At 46.7% G+C, this 18800-nt stretch overlaps 1 protein-coding gene across 2 annotated transcripts in view; it reads right to left on the bottom strand.

The window, feature by feature from the left end:
• Window positions 1-18800, bottom strand: part of LOC135370150 (uncharacterized) — a 185475-nt gene that overhangs the window by 111837 nt on the left and 54838 nt on the right. The window contains exons 3-10 of one of the 2 annotated variants that reach the window (XM_064603843.1): window positions 16990-17200; window positions 16220-16321; window positions 16035-16151; window positions 9032-9163; window positions 5784-5906; window positions 4837-5088; window positions 3773-3895; window positions 2895-3017 (exon numbers count right to left, since the gene is read on the bottom strand). In XM_064603843.1, coding sequence (XP_064459913.1) covers window positions 2895-3017; window positions 3773-3895; window positions 4837-5088; window positions 5784-5906; window positions 9032-9163; window positions 16035-16151; window positions 16220-16321; window positions 16990-17200 — 1183 coding nt within the window. Of the gene's footprint in view, window positions 1-1477; window positions 1526-2894; window positions 3018-3772; window positions 3896-4836; window positions 5089-5783; window positions 5907-9031; window positions 9164-16034; window positions 16152-16219; window positions 16322-16989; window positions 17201-18800 lie in introns of those variants that run through there. The other variant, XM_064603844.1, reaches the window with a different exon arrangement.

The following is an 18800-nucleotide window of genomic DNA, read 5'->3' as shown; positions in this document are numbered from 1 at the left end:
CAAGTGGTTAACGCACAGCCAGTGTGTCGGGTGACGCTGGCAAGAGTGTTCAATTATCAGCATCAAAAGCCTCTGGACATGTAATGACAGTGTTGTGCAACCTAGACTGTGATCTCACTATGGGAGGCAGATTTTCTCTCTCGAAGAGCACATCGCGGGTGGGAGAGGAGCGTATGGCTAAAGACATGTACATAGCCTGGAGGCTTTTTTTTTGGGGGGGGGGGGGAGTTTGCCCAGCCCCCTGGACCCGCCACTGCATGACCTCCATCTGATGGCAACCCTGGACGCAATTAGTGAGCACTTCTCTCCATAGCACACAGACTTGCAAGCTGGTATGCGCTTAACTACGGAATTACTAGATTCCATCCGTACAAAAAGGTTGGCCTTGCGTTGGCCGCAGGTTAATGTAAGATTACTTCTTTTTGCATCTGACAATACGAAGGTTAGAGTCTCGTTGTAAAGTGCCAGGGGCTTCTCTCACGTGTGCATACGAAATGTGGTGTGCCAACGTCAACTGTCTGTCGCTATACATTCGAGATATTCGCCACCAGAGTGCAGAGTCACTGCAGGTCATGGTGCTAACGATCAAAGGAGGATGGGGAATGAAAATGAACCTTCTTGGCTAGGACGCTTCCACGAACATGGAATTCGCCATATATCTGTTCTGGTGATATAATCAATGAGTGACACAACGCTTTTTTTTTACATGTCCTCTGAGAATGAGGTGTCTCAGTCGTTCAAGAACAGCTGAGCCACATTTGCTCCGTAAATCTTGTTTGTGCACCGTGCTTCATGCACACACTACGAATAAATCAGACTTTCTCCCATCAGCGTTCTTCTGCCAACATCACATCGACAAAACTTCCATACGTTTCGATAAACCAGAGCGTCCCTTTACTCGCGTTCCCAAAAAAAAAGAAGAAAATGAAACAAAACAAAACAAGCACCAGTCAATTACAGCCAATAAAAATGGGAGGCGGAGCCTATTTTGTAACATTATGCACGTGCATAATGACCAAAATAGGCTCCGCCTCCCGTTTCCAACAAATCAGGGGCGAGAACGTTGTTATTTGGGACGATGGATGGCTAGGAGCGTGCTATGTGGTGAAACTCGTTTTTAAGAGTGTAGGATCATGTGCTCGACTATTGGTTAAAGGCACGTGGCATTCACCACAGTTCTTCACACCTTCTTCACGTAATGACCAATGACAGGCGAGACAATACGTAATCGAGGTCGACTACTTTGACTAGAATATAGGGCCCCTGATCTCGCGTGAGGTCGGCTTTTGATTAAGATGCTTTTGATTGGCATGCATGCCTGCTTTATAAAGGCAAACATGGTGAAAATCAATTATCTACCTCAAGCAAATAATTTTCTGCGGCAACAATTCAATCGCGGTTTCGAATAAGTTCTATTATTTTGAAGTTGATACGCTTTATCCAGCGCCGGCCATCGATGCTTTGCTTCTCAACGCACATTTATTTGCTGTGAGACGAGCATGTTGGTGTTCACAGCTCGGACACTCGGCAGTAAAACTCCCTGCAGTCTACGATGAGCCGTTGTCTTTTTCCGCACAAGCCTTCTATGCAAGACCATTTGAACGTGCCGCGTTTCCGTCCAAGTGGCTGGCTTTTCTTTTCACCCCAAACGTTATACTACTTCAGCACCGCACCATGTCTTATTTTCTGACACAGGATATCATCTGCAGCACACAACTTGCTGTGGCCGCCAGTAAATGACTCTCTCGTACAGTCGAATCTTCTGTGTCCTTTTCGTAACTAACAACACACTCCAAGATACTCCATCCAAATGCTATAAAGGGCAGTCATAAACAGAGCCACAGGTATTCACAGTCGCACCGTTCAGAAACACACAAGGCAGATGTAGCCCACCGGCAAGCACCTACTGTTTACTTTTATCTTTTATTCCGTTTGCACGTGGACGTGGACCATTGGATAACACGTGAGCGGTGACGTCATTTCACACCCTCGCCCACTTCCGGATGCGCGGAAACGCACTTGCGGGGCCGGAGCGTGTTGCGGCCGAAGAGCGCAACGATTTTCCACAACTTTAAATTTAACTATGTAAAAAAGTAGAGAACTCCGACTTAATATAACAAAAAAATAACAAGGTTATGTTAAGTCGGAGTTCTCTACTTTTTTTGTCTGGCTATCTCGTCCCTGGCTTTTGGAGTATTTTTGCACTTTAAACTTATAGCGAATTCGGGTGGTCATTTCGTAGCAAAACGGCCGAGCGCTCGGAAATTGCTAGGTCGGCGACCGAGCTGGATCACGTGACCGTTGCCACCCGAACATGATTGCTAGGAATCTAGCGGTTTTAGGTACTTGGATCACGCTAGGGGCGTCGCGGTCGCAAGACTTCGAGTTCTGTCGTCTGCTAAACGACGTTATCTCAACATGCGGGCCAATGAAGGCACTCGCCACCGTTGCAGTGCGGATGTGACGACACCGGATACAGTTGAGCAATCTGCTGCTCGATCCTTTTTAGACCGGGCAAAAAAAGTGCTAGCTAGCAAATTCCGAGCGCTCGGAAAGCGCCACGCGAACATGCGAGATTTGCTTCATTTTGACCAAGCGAACATGACTGCTCGAGATCTGGCAAAAAAAGTTGCTCTGAAATGACCACCCGAATTCGCCATTAATTCGTTTCTACCAAACGATAATGAAATCAAGAGGGGAGCCCCGGTAGAACACGAAAACGTAGCACCATAGCTCTGTTGCGTGTCTGTTTTCTCTTCTTCTTCTTCTACTTCTCTCTTTTTGTTTTGTTTTCAGAAGAAGCGCTCTGTCGACAACTCGTGACGAAAACGTTTCTTTCCCAACATAAATTATCGACACCGCCCGTGATCCCATTCGAAAGCAAGTTTACTTACCGACGCACTGCACTCGTGGATCTCCCGAATACCCTTCCTTGCAAGCACAGTGGTAGGAACCGAAATCGTTGAAGCAAAGGGCGTTGATGCCGCATGCCGTCGGTCTCGTACACTCGTCTTGATCTGCAATCATCATGAACGAAAGCGGTTTAGCATATCAACATTTTCACGTGCACATTTCATTTTCACGTGCACAAGCCTCATCGAGGCTTGTGCACGTGACGTCACGCGCAGCCCTTGCACGCCTTGGAACCACGTGACATGGGAAAACATGGGGATGCGTCACAGGCGTCTTACTGCGGGCCGAATGAGTCAGCAGCATGTGTTTTTGCTATTTTCTCTCGTAATTGCATGCATACCGCAACAATTCACGGCATGCCCTCCTACTGTAACTCCGGTATGGCAATATGTTTTCCAATGTCACGTGACCAAACATGACGTCACTGCACAAGCCTCAACGTGCCGATCCTGTCAATTTCTTCTGTCTTTGTTCTTGGTCTGTTGTGTTCCTTCAAGTTACTGGGTATCAACGTTTGAAATGTAAACATTTTTGAAACGCGATGTGGGCAAGCAATATTTGGGGAAGGGCTCTACGGGGACTTTACATGGGGGAGGATCATTTTACCCTCATTTTCCTCACTGAAATGCACTAGCAACGGTATACAATTTCGGGGCTGGGGGGGGGAGGGGGGCTTGGCCTCCCCACCCCCCCCCCTGACTACGACAATGCCACATAGCCGAGACCGTATTCAGAGACCAACCGGAAGCAAGCTCATTCACCCGAGTGTCACAGTTTAACTGCCTTTGTAGCGCAACTCTGTTGACTTCATCCATACGGAGTTGGAAATTTTTAATTCGAGCTATCGACGAACACCTACCGCGACATCCCTCCGGGGAATTGGGATCACCGATGCAACCAGGCTTACAGCGGCAGATGTAGCTTCCTTCGGTGTTGGTGCAGTCCGTGTTCGGACCACAGGCGTACGGACACTCGTTGATGTCTGCAATGACAAGTTCCCAATTAGCACTGCACATACAGGGTGAATTTAACGAAGGTTACACATCATTTCGATCGAGTCGTAAAAATATAAGATAATGTCTCCGGCGCTTCAAACTTTGCAGACTGATACATTCGCCCAAAGTTTTACCCTTATTCTTTTTTAAATATTATCAATTTGTAGAAAAAAAATAGAAACAAAGCAAATTCTCAGCCCGTGCATTTCCTATGGCCTATACCGCAGGCAAACCGCCATTTTTTCCTCTGTCTGCTTCACGTTCATATCACCGCGTATAGGTGGCGCTGCCTACAGACGAAGCGAAACCAAAACCTATGGAACAACTAACAACCAGATGGACCAGATGCAGGGTTTCGAGACAGCGGCATCTATACGTGGTGATATGAACGTGAAGCAGACAGAGGAAAAAACGGTGGTTTGTGCAAGAGAGAAACTGATGTTCTGAGGCTGGAACAACATAGAAGGGACAGATACAAACAAAGCCTCAAGTTGCCTATGAAATCAACGATGAAAGGTGAAAGTCACTGGAAAGGTTCGCCAGCTGTAGGGATCGAACCCACATCTTCTGGATTATCGAGCCCTGGTAGAGCCCTGGACCGGTAATCCAGAAGATGTGGGTTCGACCCCTAGAGCTGGCTAACCTTTTCAGTGACTTTCATCTTTCATTGGTGGTTTGTGGTCAGTATAAGGTCATAGAAAATGCACGGGGTGAGAATTTGATTGGTTTCTAACTTTTATTCTACAAAATGATACCGTTTAAAAACAAACATCGATAAAACTCGAGACAAATTACTACAAGTGTGCAAAGTTTGAAAGCGCAAGAGACGTCACCTTCTATTTTTTTACGACGCGTTCGAAATGTGTAACCTTCGCTAAATTCACCCTGTAGATAGATAGTAAGGAAAAGGGGGCAGCGCAGTATATACCTTGGCATGCCAGTTTCGGATTGCCCGTGAATCCCGGTGGGCAGTGACAGTAGAAGCTTCCGGGAGTGTTGACGCAGGTAGCGCCGGTTCCGCAAGGAAAGTCCGGGGACAGGCACTCGTCCACGTCGGCACAGCCGAGCTCCGGCCGACCAGCGGACCGGTACCCAGCCAGGCACTCGCACGTGTAGCCACCGACGTTGTTCCGACACACCGAGTTCGGACCGCACGGGCTGCTGCGGCACTCGTCCATGTCTGTTGAGGAAGCTCGGTTAGTACGGCAGTTTACTGGGCCGCGCGCATTAAAGGGCAACCTCCATGGAGCGAATTTTTGCGACGAAGTTCGCGCGGCAGACTGCCACGCGCGTTCCGCCGCCAGTTGTTCGCCGGCACCAGCTCCATGGAGCGAAAAACCAGAGGACGGCGTCGGGAAGTCATGCTGTGATGTCACTGTTGCCAGGTGAAAGCTTAGTGAAATCAATTGCTCGAAAAAGTGCATTTAATGTCACAAATTTTGCAACTAAATCCAACATCTGTCTGAAAAGATGCGCCCAGTAACGTACTGAAAAGCATATTCACTTCTGCGAACAGAAAATATGTTTCTTGGCAAAGAATGCCTCACGTTCTAACGATGCAGTTGGCGAAACAGCGAGCAGACGACAGCATCCAGTTGCAAGAAGAGTGACGATGACGATGATTCACGAGAGCAGACGACCACGTGCAGGCGATCTGGCGTAGATTCGTAGCGGAAGAGCACTTTGATTGGTTCATCTGCAGTTGACGCTTCCGGAATCGCGGACGCTGGACGAAAATATCTGGCACGGGCAGATCGGCGGCGGACGCTCACATTTTTGACGCCTCGCGCAGGGCGTCCGACGCTGAGCGAAGTTCGCAGCTTTTTCGCTGTACATTCGCTCCATGGAGGTTGCCCTTTAAGCGTGTATCATTACCGTAACACTCGGTGACGGGGTCGCCGGTGTAACCAGGAGGACAATAGCAGGCGTAGCTGCCCGGAACATTCTGGCACTTGGCATTGGTGCCGCACGCGTGGGGCTCCAGGCATTCGTCGATGTCTGCGCATAAAATGGGAGAAGTCCAGCACTCGCAAGGTGAATAAAATAACTTTTTAAAGTAGCACAGAAGTCATTTTTAACACCCAGTTTTCTTCCTATAAAACTGTTAAGTTTGCCAGTAAGATGCACCATGCGAAGTAATTTACACCACAGAGTCAGAATTATCGCAGAAATTGAATTTAAAATACGCCGCAAAAAGCGACCGTGCGCAACGGTGGTGAAGAGCAGTACCAGCCTGTGATCTGCCTAGAACCTCGCGCTGACGCTATAAGGAGAACGCTCGCCGATTGGCCTAGAGAAGTGTTGTCTGCTACTCCGCTGTCGTCTGCTACTCGGCTGTTCGGGGTTCTGATAAAGCCTTTCTCCTTGCCCCCTCGGTAATGCTTCGGCCGCTCCTTCTATCCCCAATTCTCCGGGAAAACTTCCAAAACAGGTTTACGGCGGCAAAGGGACAAGGCGCTGACCCCCACTGACCGGCAAACCAGAACGAGTCCCCTTATGCCGTCATCGGTGACGTGCCATCATACCTCCTCATCCTCGTTATAGCTGGAGTGGCGAGTTAAGGGTGAACGCGCGGAACTATGTTTATGTGAGTTTTTTTTCTGGGAAACAAATTGGACACATCAAAACCTTTCGCGCTATTCGGTATAATGACACACACACTTTCATCAGATGTCTTAATCTGAAAATTTTTTGGATGGCCTTCTGTACTCCTTTAAAGAGATTGAAACATTTATTTTACTGAAAAACAAGCTTTCGGAAGGAGTCCGTCCTTCATCCGGTGCGTTACACTGAACACTTGGTGGACATATTTATACTAATGTACATCAGAGAAAGGGGACAAATACGGTGGTGGGGGGAGGAGGAGATACAAATTCTTATTAGAAAGGAGCGTAGGAGCGTTACCGGAACGGTAACTCCGGTAATCCGGTAACGCTCCTACTGTACATCGCTTTCTTTTGTATTTTCTTTTTCGCGCCCTCAGTCCTCTCTAATAAGAATTTGTATTTCCTCCTCACCACCTTCTTTGTCCCCTTTCTCTGATGTACATTAGTATAAATATCTCTACCAAGTGTTCAATGTATCGCACCTGATGAAGGATGGACTCCGTCCGAAAGCTTGTTTTTCAGTAAAATAAATGTTTCCATCTCTTTAAATACTTATTTTATGTCTGCGCACCAACGTTAGGTTTGTTTTGTTCCTGTGCTGTAGCCAGGTGTCGTGTGGTGTATGTTTTTTTTTTTTTTTATCACACAACCCGTACCCGGGAGATAAGATCTGAGAAGCGGGAATTTCGCTAGCGACATGTTGTTTAGGCACAGAGTCAGTGGCGGATCCAAGACGGGGGGCGATCGCCCCCCAAACATCAGTTTATACATTGAATTTCCCCCTCTCCCACTACGCGCTCCGACAAAGAAACCGCTCCCCCTCCCCCAAACCGAGGGTTTTGATCCGCCCCTGCAGAGGGGCGGGGGGGGGGGTATATATAAGTTTAATAAACAGGAGGTGGCGTCCACGCAAGGAGAGGTCAGCCAGACCTATGTCGGCTTGCTACGCCCTGGTGGAGAAAAAAAAAAGAAGAAGAAGAAAGAGGGTTCACTTAATTGCTCGTGGCTTTGCGAAGGGTTTTCCGAAAACATGTGCTAAACTCTGTTTTTTTTTGTTTTTTTTTTTTCGTCACTGCTAACGATCCGGTGCTTGAAAACTGGGAGGTGGTGGGTTCGAATCCTACCACCGGCTGTGCTGTCTGAGGTTTTCCCGAAGACTTTCCTGACAAATGTCCGCACACTTCCCCCTGAAGTCGGCCCAGGTCGCATACTAACCACCTGTCCCCCACTCTTTCCTGTTGTCCTCTCCCCATCTGTCCACATCTGTACGCCACTTATATAGCCACAGTTGCTTCGCGGCGATAACACGGAATTAAAAAAAAAAAATATCCCGCCGCGCTCCCTGAACTGCTATAACCTTCTGTGTGGTTGTACAGTATTAGGTCGGTATTCTCATTGGTATAATTCGTAGCAACGGGTATATACACTGCTATAACATTTCTGCGATGACTGAGGAAATTTGCCACCTAGTTTATGGAAATAAACTGTGAGTGTTACATGCCGAATTCATAAGTCAACGATCATAGATCACTTTGCCGTGCGCAGCCACGCAACATAACCTGATATCTCCAGCTCTATTTTCTTCTACCACGGAAGGTATCGGATTTAAGTAATTGATTCCCAGAAACAGGGGCAGACTGGCCATAGACCTTACCGGGAAACTTCCCGGCGCGCCGCCCGGCACGCTATCCCCCCCCTCCCCCCCGGGCCAGTCTGAGATTTTTTTCTAAATATTTTTCTTCCCCCTGCCCCCCTACTCAGATGTGATGGCGCTAGCTTTCTGAAGGGCATCGAAAGTTTATACCCAAGGTGCCCGACCTTTTCCGGTTGACGTCTCACAGGTCAACACTCGGTCTTCGATTCTGGTACTGCTATGGCATCGAAAATCGAGAGATATAGCAGGGCGTTTTCTAAAGCGCATATTTTTGATTTTGTTATCGATAGTTAGCATCCTAAGAAGGGGACTTTCGTGAAGCGTGAGGCTGCATGCAACATCAATAACCATGAACAGGTACGAGCCATCAATATCACTGTCATGCAGCTTGAAAACGGCACAACAGCAAGAATGAACAAAGGAAACACAACGGTCTGCTGCCGAAGAGCCCTATCGCCTAACCTAACCTAACCTAACCCAACCTAACCTAACCCAACCCAACCTAACCTAACCTACACTCTTAAAAATGAACTTCCCCGCAGAGCACGCTACTAGTCGACCACCGTCTCGAATGATATCGTTATTTGCCCTGATTTGTTGAAAACGGGGGGAGGGGGGGCGTACGCCTTTTTTGTGACACTTATGCTGTTCATAATTGTCACAAAAAAGGCGTACGCCTCCCGTGTTCAACAAATCAGGGCAGATAACGATATCATTCGAGATTATGGTTGACCAGGATCGTGCTCTGCGGTGAAGTTCATTTTTAAGAGTGTATTAACCTAACCCAACTAAGCACCATACGGATGCTTTCTGTTTTCTTTTTAATGCGAACTCGTATCCCCGTAGAGTGAGGTGGCACTGACCATCGCAGGCGACGGTGGCATTTCCCGTGAATCCCGGCCGGCATTTGCACACGTAGTGGCCGGGCAGGTTGCAGCATTCGGCGTTGTCCACGCAGAGCGCCGCCAGGGCAGGGATCTCGCACTCATTGATGTCTGCAAAGAAGAATCAAAGTGGCGTCCGTGAGGGACACACTCCGCCTACGAAGCATTTTCTTGGCCGTCCTCGTTGACCTTGGGAGCGCGGCTCGCCTGTCAAGAATCGTGCTCGTCGGCGAACGTGAACGAGCAGCCAGATTGGACGCGCATGGCACCCCTTTTTGCATGCCCCGCCAGGTTCCATGAACTTTCCAGAAAAGGCTGGGCATAAGGTCGCCACACACACTCCGAATGGCTTCATTAGCCGTGTTCGGAAGAAGCCTTACGTTCGTCCCTCAATTATGTTGAAACGTCGTCTCTCTTTTCTGCGTTTCTAGCAAATCGCAATATATGCCCTAGTCAGACGGCAAACTTAAGGCCGTTAGCGGAACGGCCATAACTTCATCCGTAGCCCAACCATCATTTCGAATGCCATCGTTCTCTGCCCTGATTAGTTGAAAATTGGAGGTGTACGCCTTTTTTTGTGACAATTATGAACTGCATAATTGTAACAAAAATGCACCTCATGTTTTCAACAAATTAGGGCAGAAAACGATGTCCCTCGAAATGATAGTTGGGCTACAGGTGTAGTTATGGCCGTTGCGCAAACGGCCTTAGGTTTGCCGTCTGGCTAGGGTAGTACACTGGCTAGCCGCTCATACGACGCTCGACAAAGGTGCATGCACGAAATGAAGCATAGAGGTGTTATACACTCTCAGAACAGAACTTCACCGCATAGCACGTTGTCCACCAACCATTGCCACGAGTGACAGGATTACCGCTTCTGATTCGAAGAGCGAGAAGGGCGTACGTCTTTTTGTAGCAATTGGGATATATGATAGTTGCTACCAAAAGGCGTACGCCCCTCTCTCTGTTCAAATCAGAAGAGATACCCATCATTCGTGGAAGTGGTTGGCGCACAACGTGCTACGCGGTGAAGTTCTGTTCTGAGAGAAGGTATCTTAAAGTGGGACTCCGCAAAAAAATCACCACAAAAGTTGGGGTATATCCGTAACCTTTGGGGTGTCAGGAACATGTGTACGTAATGTCACGTTTCAAAACTGCGCAGATTTTATTCAAACGAACATATTACGAAGAGAACGCTTCGCCTCTGTGAAACGAGGGGGCACTGAAAGCAACACACTGAGCCCTACTCTCGTCAAAGTAATCGACCTCGATTACTTTGTGTCTCACCTGTCATTGGTCGTTACGTGAAGAAGGCGTGAATAGAAATGAATGTCACGCGCCCTCAACCGTTAGTCCACCTCTTGAACCTGCAATCTTCGTGATAAAGTAGATAGAGCATGAAGAGTGCAGGATCAAGAGCTCGACTATTGGTTGAGGGCGCGTGACATTCATTTCTGTTCTTCACGCCTTCTTCACGTACGAACCAATGACAGGCGAGACACAAAGTAATCGAGGTTGATTACTTTGACGAGAATAGGGCCCCTCACATCATCCGCCATCCGACAAGGGAGAATGCAGGTTTCGAAGCAGACGACAATGCTGGGTGACGTCACGGTATCCTCCTCCGGACGAACCGCAGTAGGGTTTCTGCTCCTCGCATTTCGGTTTCGGTTTGCTATTGTCATCTATCGCAAATTAATTACTCGTGCAAAATGAATGCGGATGTTGTATTCGGTATCGAGGGGGTGATTCGTGTTCGGTATGATGCTCACCCAAGTTTCTTTTTTTCGAATCCTTGCGAAGTCTCCCTTTAAAGAGTTTTGTTACACCGCAGTTATTTGGGGCTCATCGATGCGTCCATTTTGGGTCTATGCTCCCCGTTAGTGACGTCATGCTGACGAACATATAGTCCCACTGCCGAGTGTCGTTCTTAGCGTGATAGCACGGTGGTAAATGTACGACACGTAAAACGTCTCGACCATTCAGTTTAACTTCAGTATGGGCTGAAGTGACCAAAAATGGCCGAATATCTCACGGATGTGAGCTGTTGTAGGAATCAACTGGTGCTTCCATGTGCCATATATTCCATATCAGGTAGACCTTTTGATGTCGTGAAAATGTCGGGGAATTGGCCTGTGCTCTCCATCGACAGATTTCACAACGTTCACTTGCACGCTCTTTACAAACAGAGGGAGACATCATTTTAACGCTTTACTAGTCATGGGCTCTTACATAATCGCTCTCGAGTATATATAGCTGACCTCACGTTCGGTTGGGGCTACATCTACATATTGTTCTTTATTGCCACCACTCTCATCATCATCATCATTTCATGGGACGAAACTGTTTCCTCCCAATCCGTAAATGTCACCGTATATAGATAACGGCTACATTGAAAATACCGGCCTCCGTTGAACGTCATCCAGACAACACTGCGTATACACGTTCTGGATCACATCATGCGGGCTGCGTCCTTCAACGTCAAAGTCCCACACTCACGGAATCAACACTGAGTACACACTTAATAGTGCGCCTCATCACCGAACCAGCGCACCGTATAGCCCGAGAAGTAACGCGACTTCTGTTAACAAAAGCCCGTCGAGGAGCGGGGTTCATTGTCGAGAGAATACGTAATTGCACGGTAGATGAGCGAGATTTGCTCGACGGCCGTCTTCACATGGCCGAAGGGCACCCGGAACGTCCCGGAAGTGAGTGCGCAACGCGTGTGCAGCGGCCCGTGACGCACTCTAGGAATAGAAGCCGAAACGCCTCGTACGGTAACGTATGAAACGTGATGGGCAGGGACGTTTCTCCACGAAAGGGCCTTCCAGCAAAAGTAGCGGCAGGACGTGTCTTAGAGTGTGTGTTGTTGCACTTTAAAAAATAGAACTTCAACAGGCATAACACGCTCATATAATAGGCATCCATAATCCCCGAATGGCATCGTCCCTCCACCGTAAACGGGAGCCCAACGCCTTTTTTGTGACAATTGTGCAGTTACACTCTTAGAAATGAACTTCACCACATAGCACGCACCTAGCCAACCATCATCTCGAATGATATCGCTATCTGCCCTGATTTGTTGAAAACGGGGGGCGTACGCCTTTGTTGTGACAATTATGAACAGCATAAGTGTCACAGAAAAGGCGTACGCCTCCCGTTTTCAACAAATCAGGGCAGATAACGATATCATTCGAGATTATGGTTGGCTAGCAGCGTGCTATGCGGTGAAGTTCATTTTTAAGAGTATAAGGTAATTGTCATAAAAAGGCGTACGCCCCGTACTTTTCCACAAGTGTTATCTGGTAAAGTTCTGTTCGAACAGTGCAGATTAGCGGTGGTGACCCGACCGTACACTCTAAATACCGCATAGCACGCCCTGCTCTAATCATTGTCACGAATTATAGGGCTATCGCTTCTGATTTGAAAGGGCAGGGGGGGGGGGGGGGTGTACGCCTTTTTGTGTCAATTCTCATCAGAAAGCGGGCACTATCAGGTTGCGCTCTTCGTTGCAACCAACCTTGAGAATCGTATAATTTTATCTTCCGATTGGAAGGAAAGTTGATAGATAGGTGGTTTTAGTGGTTCTGAAAGGGCTCGCCGTTGTCGGCCTCACAGGCAAGTTGATAGATAAAAAGGTGTACGCCCCCTTTCTCAGCTTATCAGGAGACCACAGCCGTTCCGATGGGGGGGAGTGGGGCAGCCTGTTAGGGCCTACAAATCCGCTCTCTAATTATTATATATCCAAATTGACACCTCTCTCGCTCTCTCTTCGAATCAGAAGCTATACAACGACGATAAAAACCGGAGACACGGAACAGAAAAAAGACAACACGACACGTTCTGTCTTAACAGTGAGAACGTGTCAGAGAACGTGTCGTGTTGTTTTTTTTTCTGTTCCGTGTCTCCGGTTTTTATCGTCGTTTTACAATGTACCAGCTCGCCTGCACCCTTGTACTTCTACCAGAAGCTATAACCCTAGCATTCGTGGCAATGATTCGCTAGGAGTGTGCTATGCGGCGAAGTTCTGCTTATACATGACAAGAAGACTCAGCGCGACAACGAAACGAGACACAAGGCGAAGAAGTACACAGGACAAGAGCTAACTTCAAAGTATGTTCTTAGAGTGTAAGGACGTTTCGAAACATCATTACTACGAAATCAATACTGGTATCTGCGGAGGTAAACTCATCTACACCGCGGACTCAAAAGCGGCTCCAATTCGGCACAACCGGAAACTGTTCACGACCCAATATGCAGGATGTTCTGTGACTTTTACAACGATTCTGCACTCTTCACGAAATTTCGTCGCATGGGACGCTCGATGGGAACCGTCGTTCAAAGCGATATGGTTATCTCTTTCCTCATTTGTTGAAAACGGGAGGCGTACACCCTTTTGTGACAAACTGTGAAAAATGAGTTTGACCGCATAGCACTCTCCTAGCCAACCATCATCTCGAATGATATCGTTATCTGCTCAAAACGGGAGGCGTACGCCATTTTTGTGACAATTATGAACAGCATAAGTATCACAAAAAAGGCGTACGCCTCCCGTTTCCAACAAATCAGGGCAGATAACGTTATCATTCGAGATGATGGTTGGCTAGGAGCGTGCTATGCGGTGAAGTTCATTTTTTAAGAGTGTTGCCAACCATAATCTCGAATGACGTCGTCCTTTCCCCTGATTTGTTGAAAACGGGAGGCGTCTTTTTTTTTGCGACACTTATGCAGTTCATAATTGCCACAAAAGTGGCGTACGCCTCCCTGTTTCCAGCAAATCGGGGTAGAGAACGAAGTCATTCGAGATGATGGTTGGCTAGGAACATGCTATGCGGTGAAGTTCTGTTGTAAGAGTGCAGTTATGTTAATTGTCAAAAAAGGGCGTACGCCACGCTCTAGCCTTTTTTATCAGAAGCGGTAACTCTACATCATTCGGCGCATTGGCTGGAGCAGAATGTGTTATGTGGTGAAGTTCTTTTAAGAGCGTGCCTTCTCCACATAGCACGCTGAAGGTGAACCAGTACGCAGAATGATAACGTTATCACTCTCGATACGTATAAAACGCGGGGAGCACGCCTCACAAAACGCCGTGCGCCTTCCGTCTCCAACAAATCAGGGGAGCGAACGGTGCCATTCGCGATGGCGATTGGCAAGGAGCGCGCTATGCGGTGAAGCTTTTTTTAGGGTGCAGCACCGCAAAGGAAGATATCGACGTGCGTTGAATGCAGAGAGTATTGGTAGATCGGAAGGAAGTTCACGATAACAAGTCCTGAAAACGTGATAACACCCAATCGCGCTCTCCCTTTGAAGTGGATGACATCACATTGCTGAACTTGGATTTAAAGGGAAATATATCTCCTCGCAGAATAAAAGGTATCGTTGCCTTGACACCAAAAAGGAACGATATTCATCTGTAGCGTTGTTTGTTTCTGTGATCGATTGAAAAAAGAAAAAGAAACACACAATTTATGTTTTCCCCTCTCCCTCTCCTTCTTAAGAAGCGCGAGAATACGGAGCGGGCTATTATTGGTCTGCCCAAACGATTCGTCCAATCATCGCCGGAGATCGTTTGAGGAAACCAACCGCAGGCTTTTTCCAGATTGTCATGCTTCTTGAAAAGGAGAGGGAAAGTATAAATTGTGTGTTTCTTTTTCTTTTTTCTATCGATCACAAAAACGAACAACGCTACAGATGAATATCGTTCCTTTTGTATTGATGGCAAAGCAACGGTACCTTTTGCACATAACTTCATTTTCATATTTCACATCTCATGCTTCTCGTGTAATGGGGTAGGGTACTGCTCTCAAGCGGTGAATCACCCCAGGCCATAGTCATGATTTAGTTGTTGTTGTTGTTGTACCTTTTATTCCGCGAGGAGTAATCTTTCCACTCTAGTGACCCTTTACTTATTCATTTCGTATTTACTATATATTATTTATTTCTTATTTATTTCATTTATTTAATACATGCTGTTTTCACCGCTTCCGGTTCGGTGCCAAAACGACATCCGGTTTCACGGCAAACCACGCTCTGCGCCAACCACTGTGCCGATTGATACAGTTATCGCTTCTGATTTGAGGAAACAGAGGGTCGTATACGCCTTTTTTGTGGCAATCCAAATTGCCACAAAATGACGTACGCCTCCGGTTTTCAACAAATCAGGAAAGCGAAAGATATAATTCTGCGTGGCGGCTGGTTCCGAGCGTCCTTATAGTCGCGGAAGGACCGGAAGTCTTCGTGGCATCGGAAGTTGTGGCGGGGGCTTGTTTATGTTTACCGGACAATGTCATGTATAACACTATGGATTAAGGATGTGCCAATCGAATCCTCGAATCCTGGGCACGGATTCGATATTCGCGAATCCGAATCCCAGTGCCCAAAACGGCGAATCGAATCTTTCGAATCCACCAACGACGTTCATTTGTTCCTTCGTAAAATTGGTGCCTCCGGAGTCCACCGAAAGCCTCATTGACCGACGGCCTCCGGGGCGCCCCAAAACCACAACATAAAGGTCCGATATTACAAGTTTAAAAGTAACACGGTTTTGCTTTGATTCCTTCTTCATTTTATGGAAGGAATTCAGACTTGAGAGTTTATGTATTTCCTGTAGTCGATGAACAACACGTTAAATAAATTACACTTAGGAAGAAGTATATGTGTATGTTTTCTCCTGAAAGTGAGCTAATTATTTAATTTGTTTTTCATTAAACAAATATATGAATTCTGCTTCAAAACACTTTTCAGTGGAAGAGTTTTTCCGTGGCTTTTGAACTCTTTTTTGAAGAAAGGATTCGCCGAAAGATTCGAGATTCGTAAGATTCGTGGATTCGTAAAACCTTCCTTGGATTCGGATTCGGATTCGGATTCGGAAAGTTCTGGATTCGTCCCATCTCTACTATTAGATCATCGCAAGTGACATCAGTGTCCGCTTAATGCGTAGCACTATGAAGCCACACTCGAATAGCTTTGCGTGCAAGCTTACCGTGGCAGTCGAAACCGTCGCCTTCGTAGCCCGGGAAACAAGAACAATAAAAGCTGCCCATGGTGTTGGTGCAATGGGCGAAGACGTCGCACGGCCTGTACTTGCACTCGTTCTCATCTGGAACGGCCAAGAGAGAAAATCAACGGTTGACGTTCAACTCGATCACAATGACATACGGCACGTACCTGGCATTTCGCAGCCTTTGCCTCCGTAGCCGTCGTTACAATAACAGAGGTTATCCAGGCAGGCACCGTTGGAACAGCGGGGCATCTTTGGGTGACAGTGGTCTGCGTAACAGTCGCTCGGTCAACGGCGGTATCGGAAAAATGCACGCACAGATTGCATTCCTAAAGAGGAACTTCGCCGCATTACATGTTCTTGGGCAACCATCTTTTCGATTGACATCACTCTCACTACTGACTTGTTGAAAATGAGAGGCTCGCGCCTTTTTCGGACACTTTGCATTTGGCATTAATTGTCCAAAAAAGGGCGTATATATACCTCCTATCGTCAAGAAATCACATTCTTAGAAATAAACTTCACCGCATAGCACGCTCCTGGCCAACCATAATCTCGAATGATATCGTTATCTGCCCTGATTTGTTGAAAACGGGAGGCGTACGCCCTTTTTGTGACACTTATGCTGTTCATAATTGTCACAAAAAAAAAAGGCGTACGCCTCCCGTTTTCAACAAATCAGTGCAGATAACGATATCATTCCAGATTATGGTTGGCTAAGAGTGTGCTATGCGATGAAGTTCATTTTTAAGAGTGCAGAGAACAGAACGGTATGATTGTGAATGGCAGTCGGCTGTCGACATTGTTATGCGGCGAAGTGCTGTATATGAACTGAACCTCATGAACGTCATTAGCTTTGAACTGTTCCTTCTGCCTCAGCCTCTCTACTGTACATTTTATATCCTATATGGGTGCAGTAGAAATAGAGGTAACTTACTTCTGTCTGTGCATTTTAGATCCCTCGCTACCTCGTCCGAGCCCTGGAAGCATTGTGGCGACCCGTCGCAGAGCTGCGAGAGTTCGAAAAGCTGGAGAACTTCGGTAGATTCGTTGACTTGGCATCCGAAGAAGCCATCTTCCAGGTTGAGCACAAAGATTTCTTTCTGTAGATATGGGCTCGGATACTTGGGCCTGTACTGGGCCTCCGCCTGCGCATGACACACGTATACGGGTTAGACGTCTCGTTTCGCTGACCCCGAAAGGAGGATAGAACTTGGTTGTATGCACATATAAATATATTCTGATCGAAACCTGGTTTACGTAATCTTTGTTATCTCCACGACGCACATCTATACCCAAGCAGCACAGATTCGTGGCCCAATATTGGCTAGAAGTCGGCGAAACTGGCAAAATATTGGTCCTGTATTCCCAGGACTTACCAAGTGTTGGTTGTTAATTGTGTATAATGGCCCAGTAAGCCCAATATTTTACCAATATTGTCTAAATACTGGGCATATTGGCCCAATACTCCCGAGACTCTTCCAATATTGGCTATGTATTGGTAATAAGGGCTATTGCTGAATAACCGGAAAACGAAAATATGAAAGGAAAATTTTCGATGGATCTATACTGAATGTCTCAAATCAAAAGAAGTAAGCACAGGCATTATCCGTATATGGTAAGTTAATTTCAATGTTTTCTGTGTATATGTAATCAAATTAAGCTAGGCACCTCACTGTCCATTTTGACTCAGAGGCGAGCAGTACTCTCGAATTTGCGGAAGCTCATACGACACGCAATGTATAGTATTTGTTTTCCCTTGATTGATTGATTGATTGATTTGTAAAAAGAAAAATGGAAGTGTTAGTCCCGAGTCTCGATGTTTCCATTAGAAAGGATTGATTGATTGATTTAAAGAAAAAGAATAAAATGGAGATTTTGGCTTCACTAGTGTGAGGCCAGTAGCTCCACATCGCGTGCACCAGATACATTAGTGGAAAACTCCTAGAATGAAAGGAAATAGGGAGCTTTTGGTCCATTATCCCATTTCTGTGATATTTCAAGCCTAGCATTGAACTTAAGCGCGTATATCCATTTCTCACCAGTTTATTATTATTTTTTTTTGCTTTTACAAATCAATCAATCAAGCGCGTATATCCGTAGGACGTCCTCTGGACATTCTGTCCCCGGGTTTGTTGAAAACGGAAGGTGTACTCCTTTTGTGTCACTTATGCAGTTACATAATGGTCGCAAAAATGCGTAAGACCCGCGCTTTCAGATTTCAAAAGTGATAATGCCGTTCCGTGGAGTGATTGACACTGAGTGTATTATTCTGCGGTGAGTTTGAGTTTGATTATATAAAAAAAAAAAAAAACAGAACGGTGAAATTCTGCCTTTTTGGGGTGTAACATAGAATATTGCCCTTGAGGGCGATTACGGGGCGATAGCAATACACGATGCTACACTCTTAAAAATGAACTTCACCGCATAGCACGCTCCTAGCAAACCATCATCTCGAATGATATCGTTATCTGCCCTGATTTGTTGAAAACAGGAGGCGTACGCCTTTTTTTTGTGACACTTATGCTGTTCACAATTGTCACAAAAAAGGCGTACGCCTCATGTTTTCAACAAATCAGGGCAAATAACGATATCATTCGAGATGATGGTGGGCTAGGAGCGTACCATGCAGAGAAGTTCATTTCTAAGAGTGTACGTACAAATTGACGGGCACGAGGGTAAGCCAATGTTAAGACAAGGTGTCCCTCAATTCTGGGAATGCATGCGCAAAACTTTGTGTGTGCCCAT

This window comes from Ornithodoros turicata, chromosome 10, assembly GCF_037126465.1.
Source record: "Ornithodoros turicata isolate Travis chromosome 10, ASM3712646v1, whole genome shotgun sequence".
NCBI lineage: Eukaryota > Metazoa > Arthropoda > Arachnida > Ixodida > Argasidae > Ornithodoros > Ornithodoros turicata.
The sequence above is the reverse complement of the archived record's forward strand: the minus strand, read 5'-3'. Positions and strand labels throughout refer to the sequence as shown.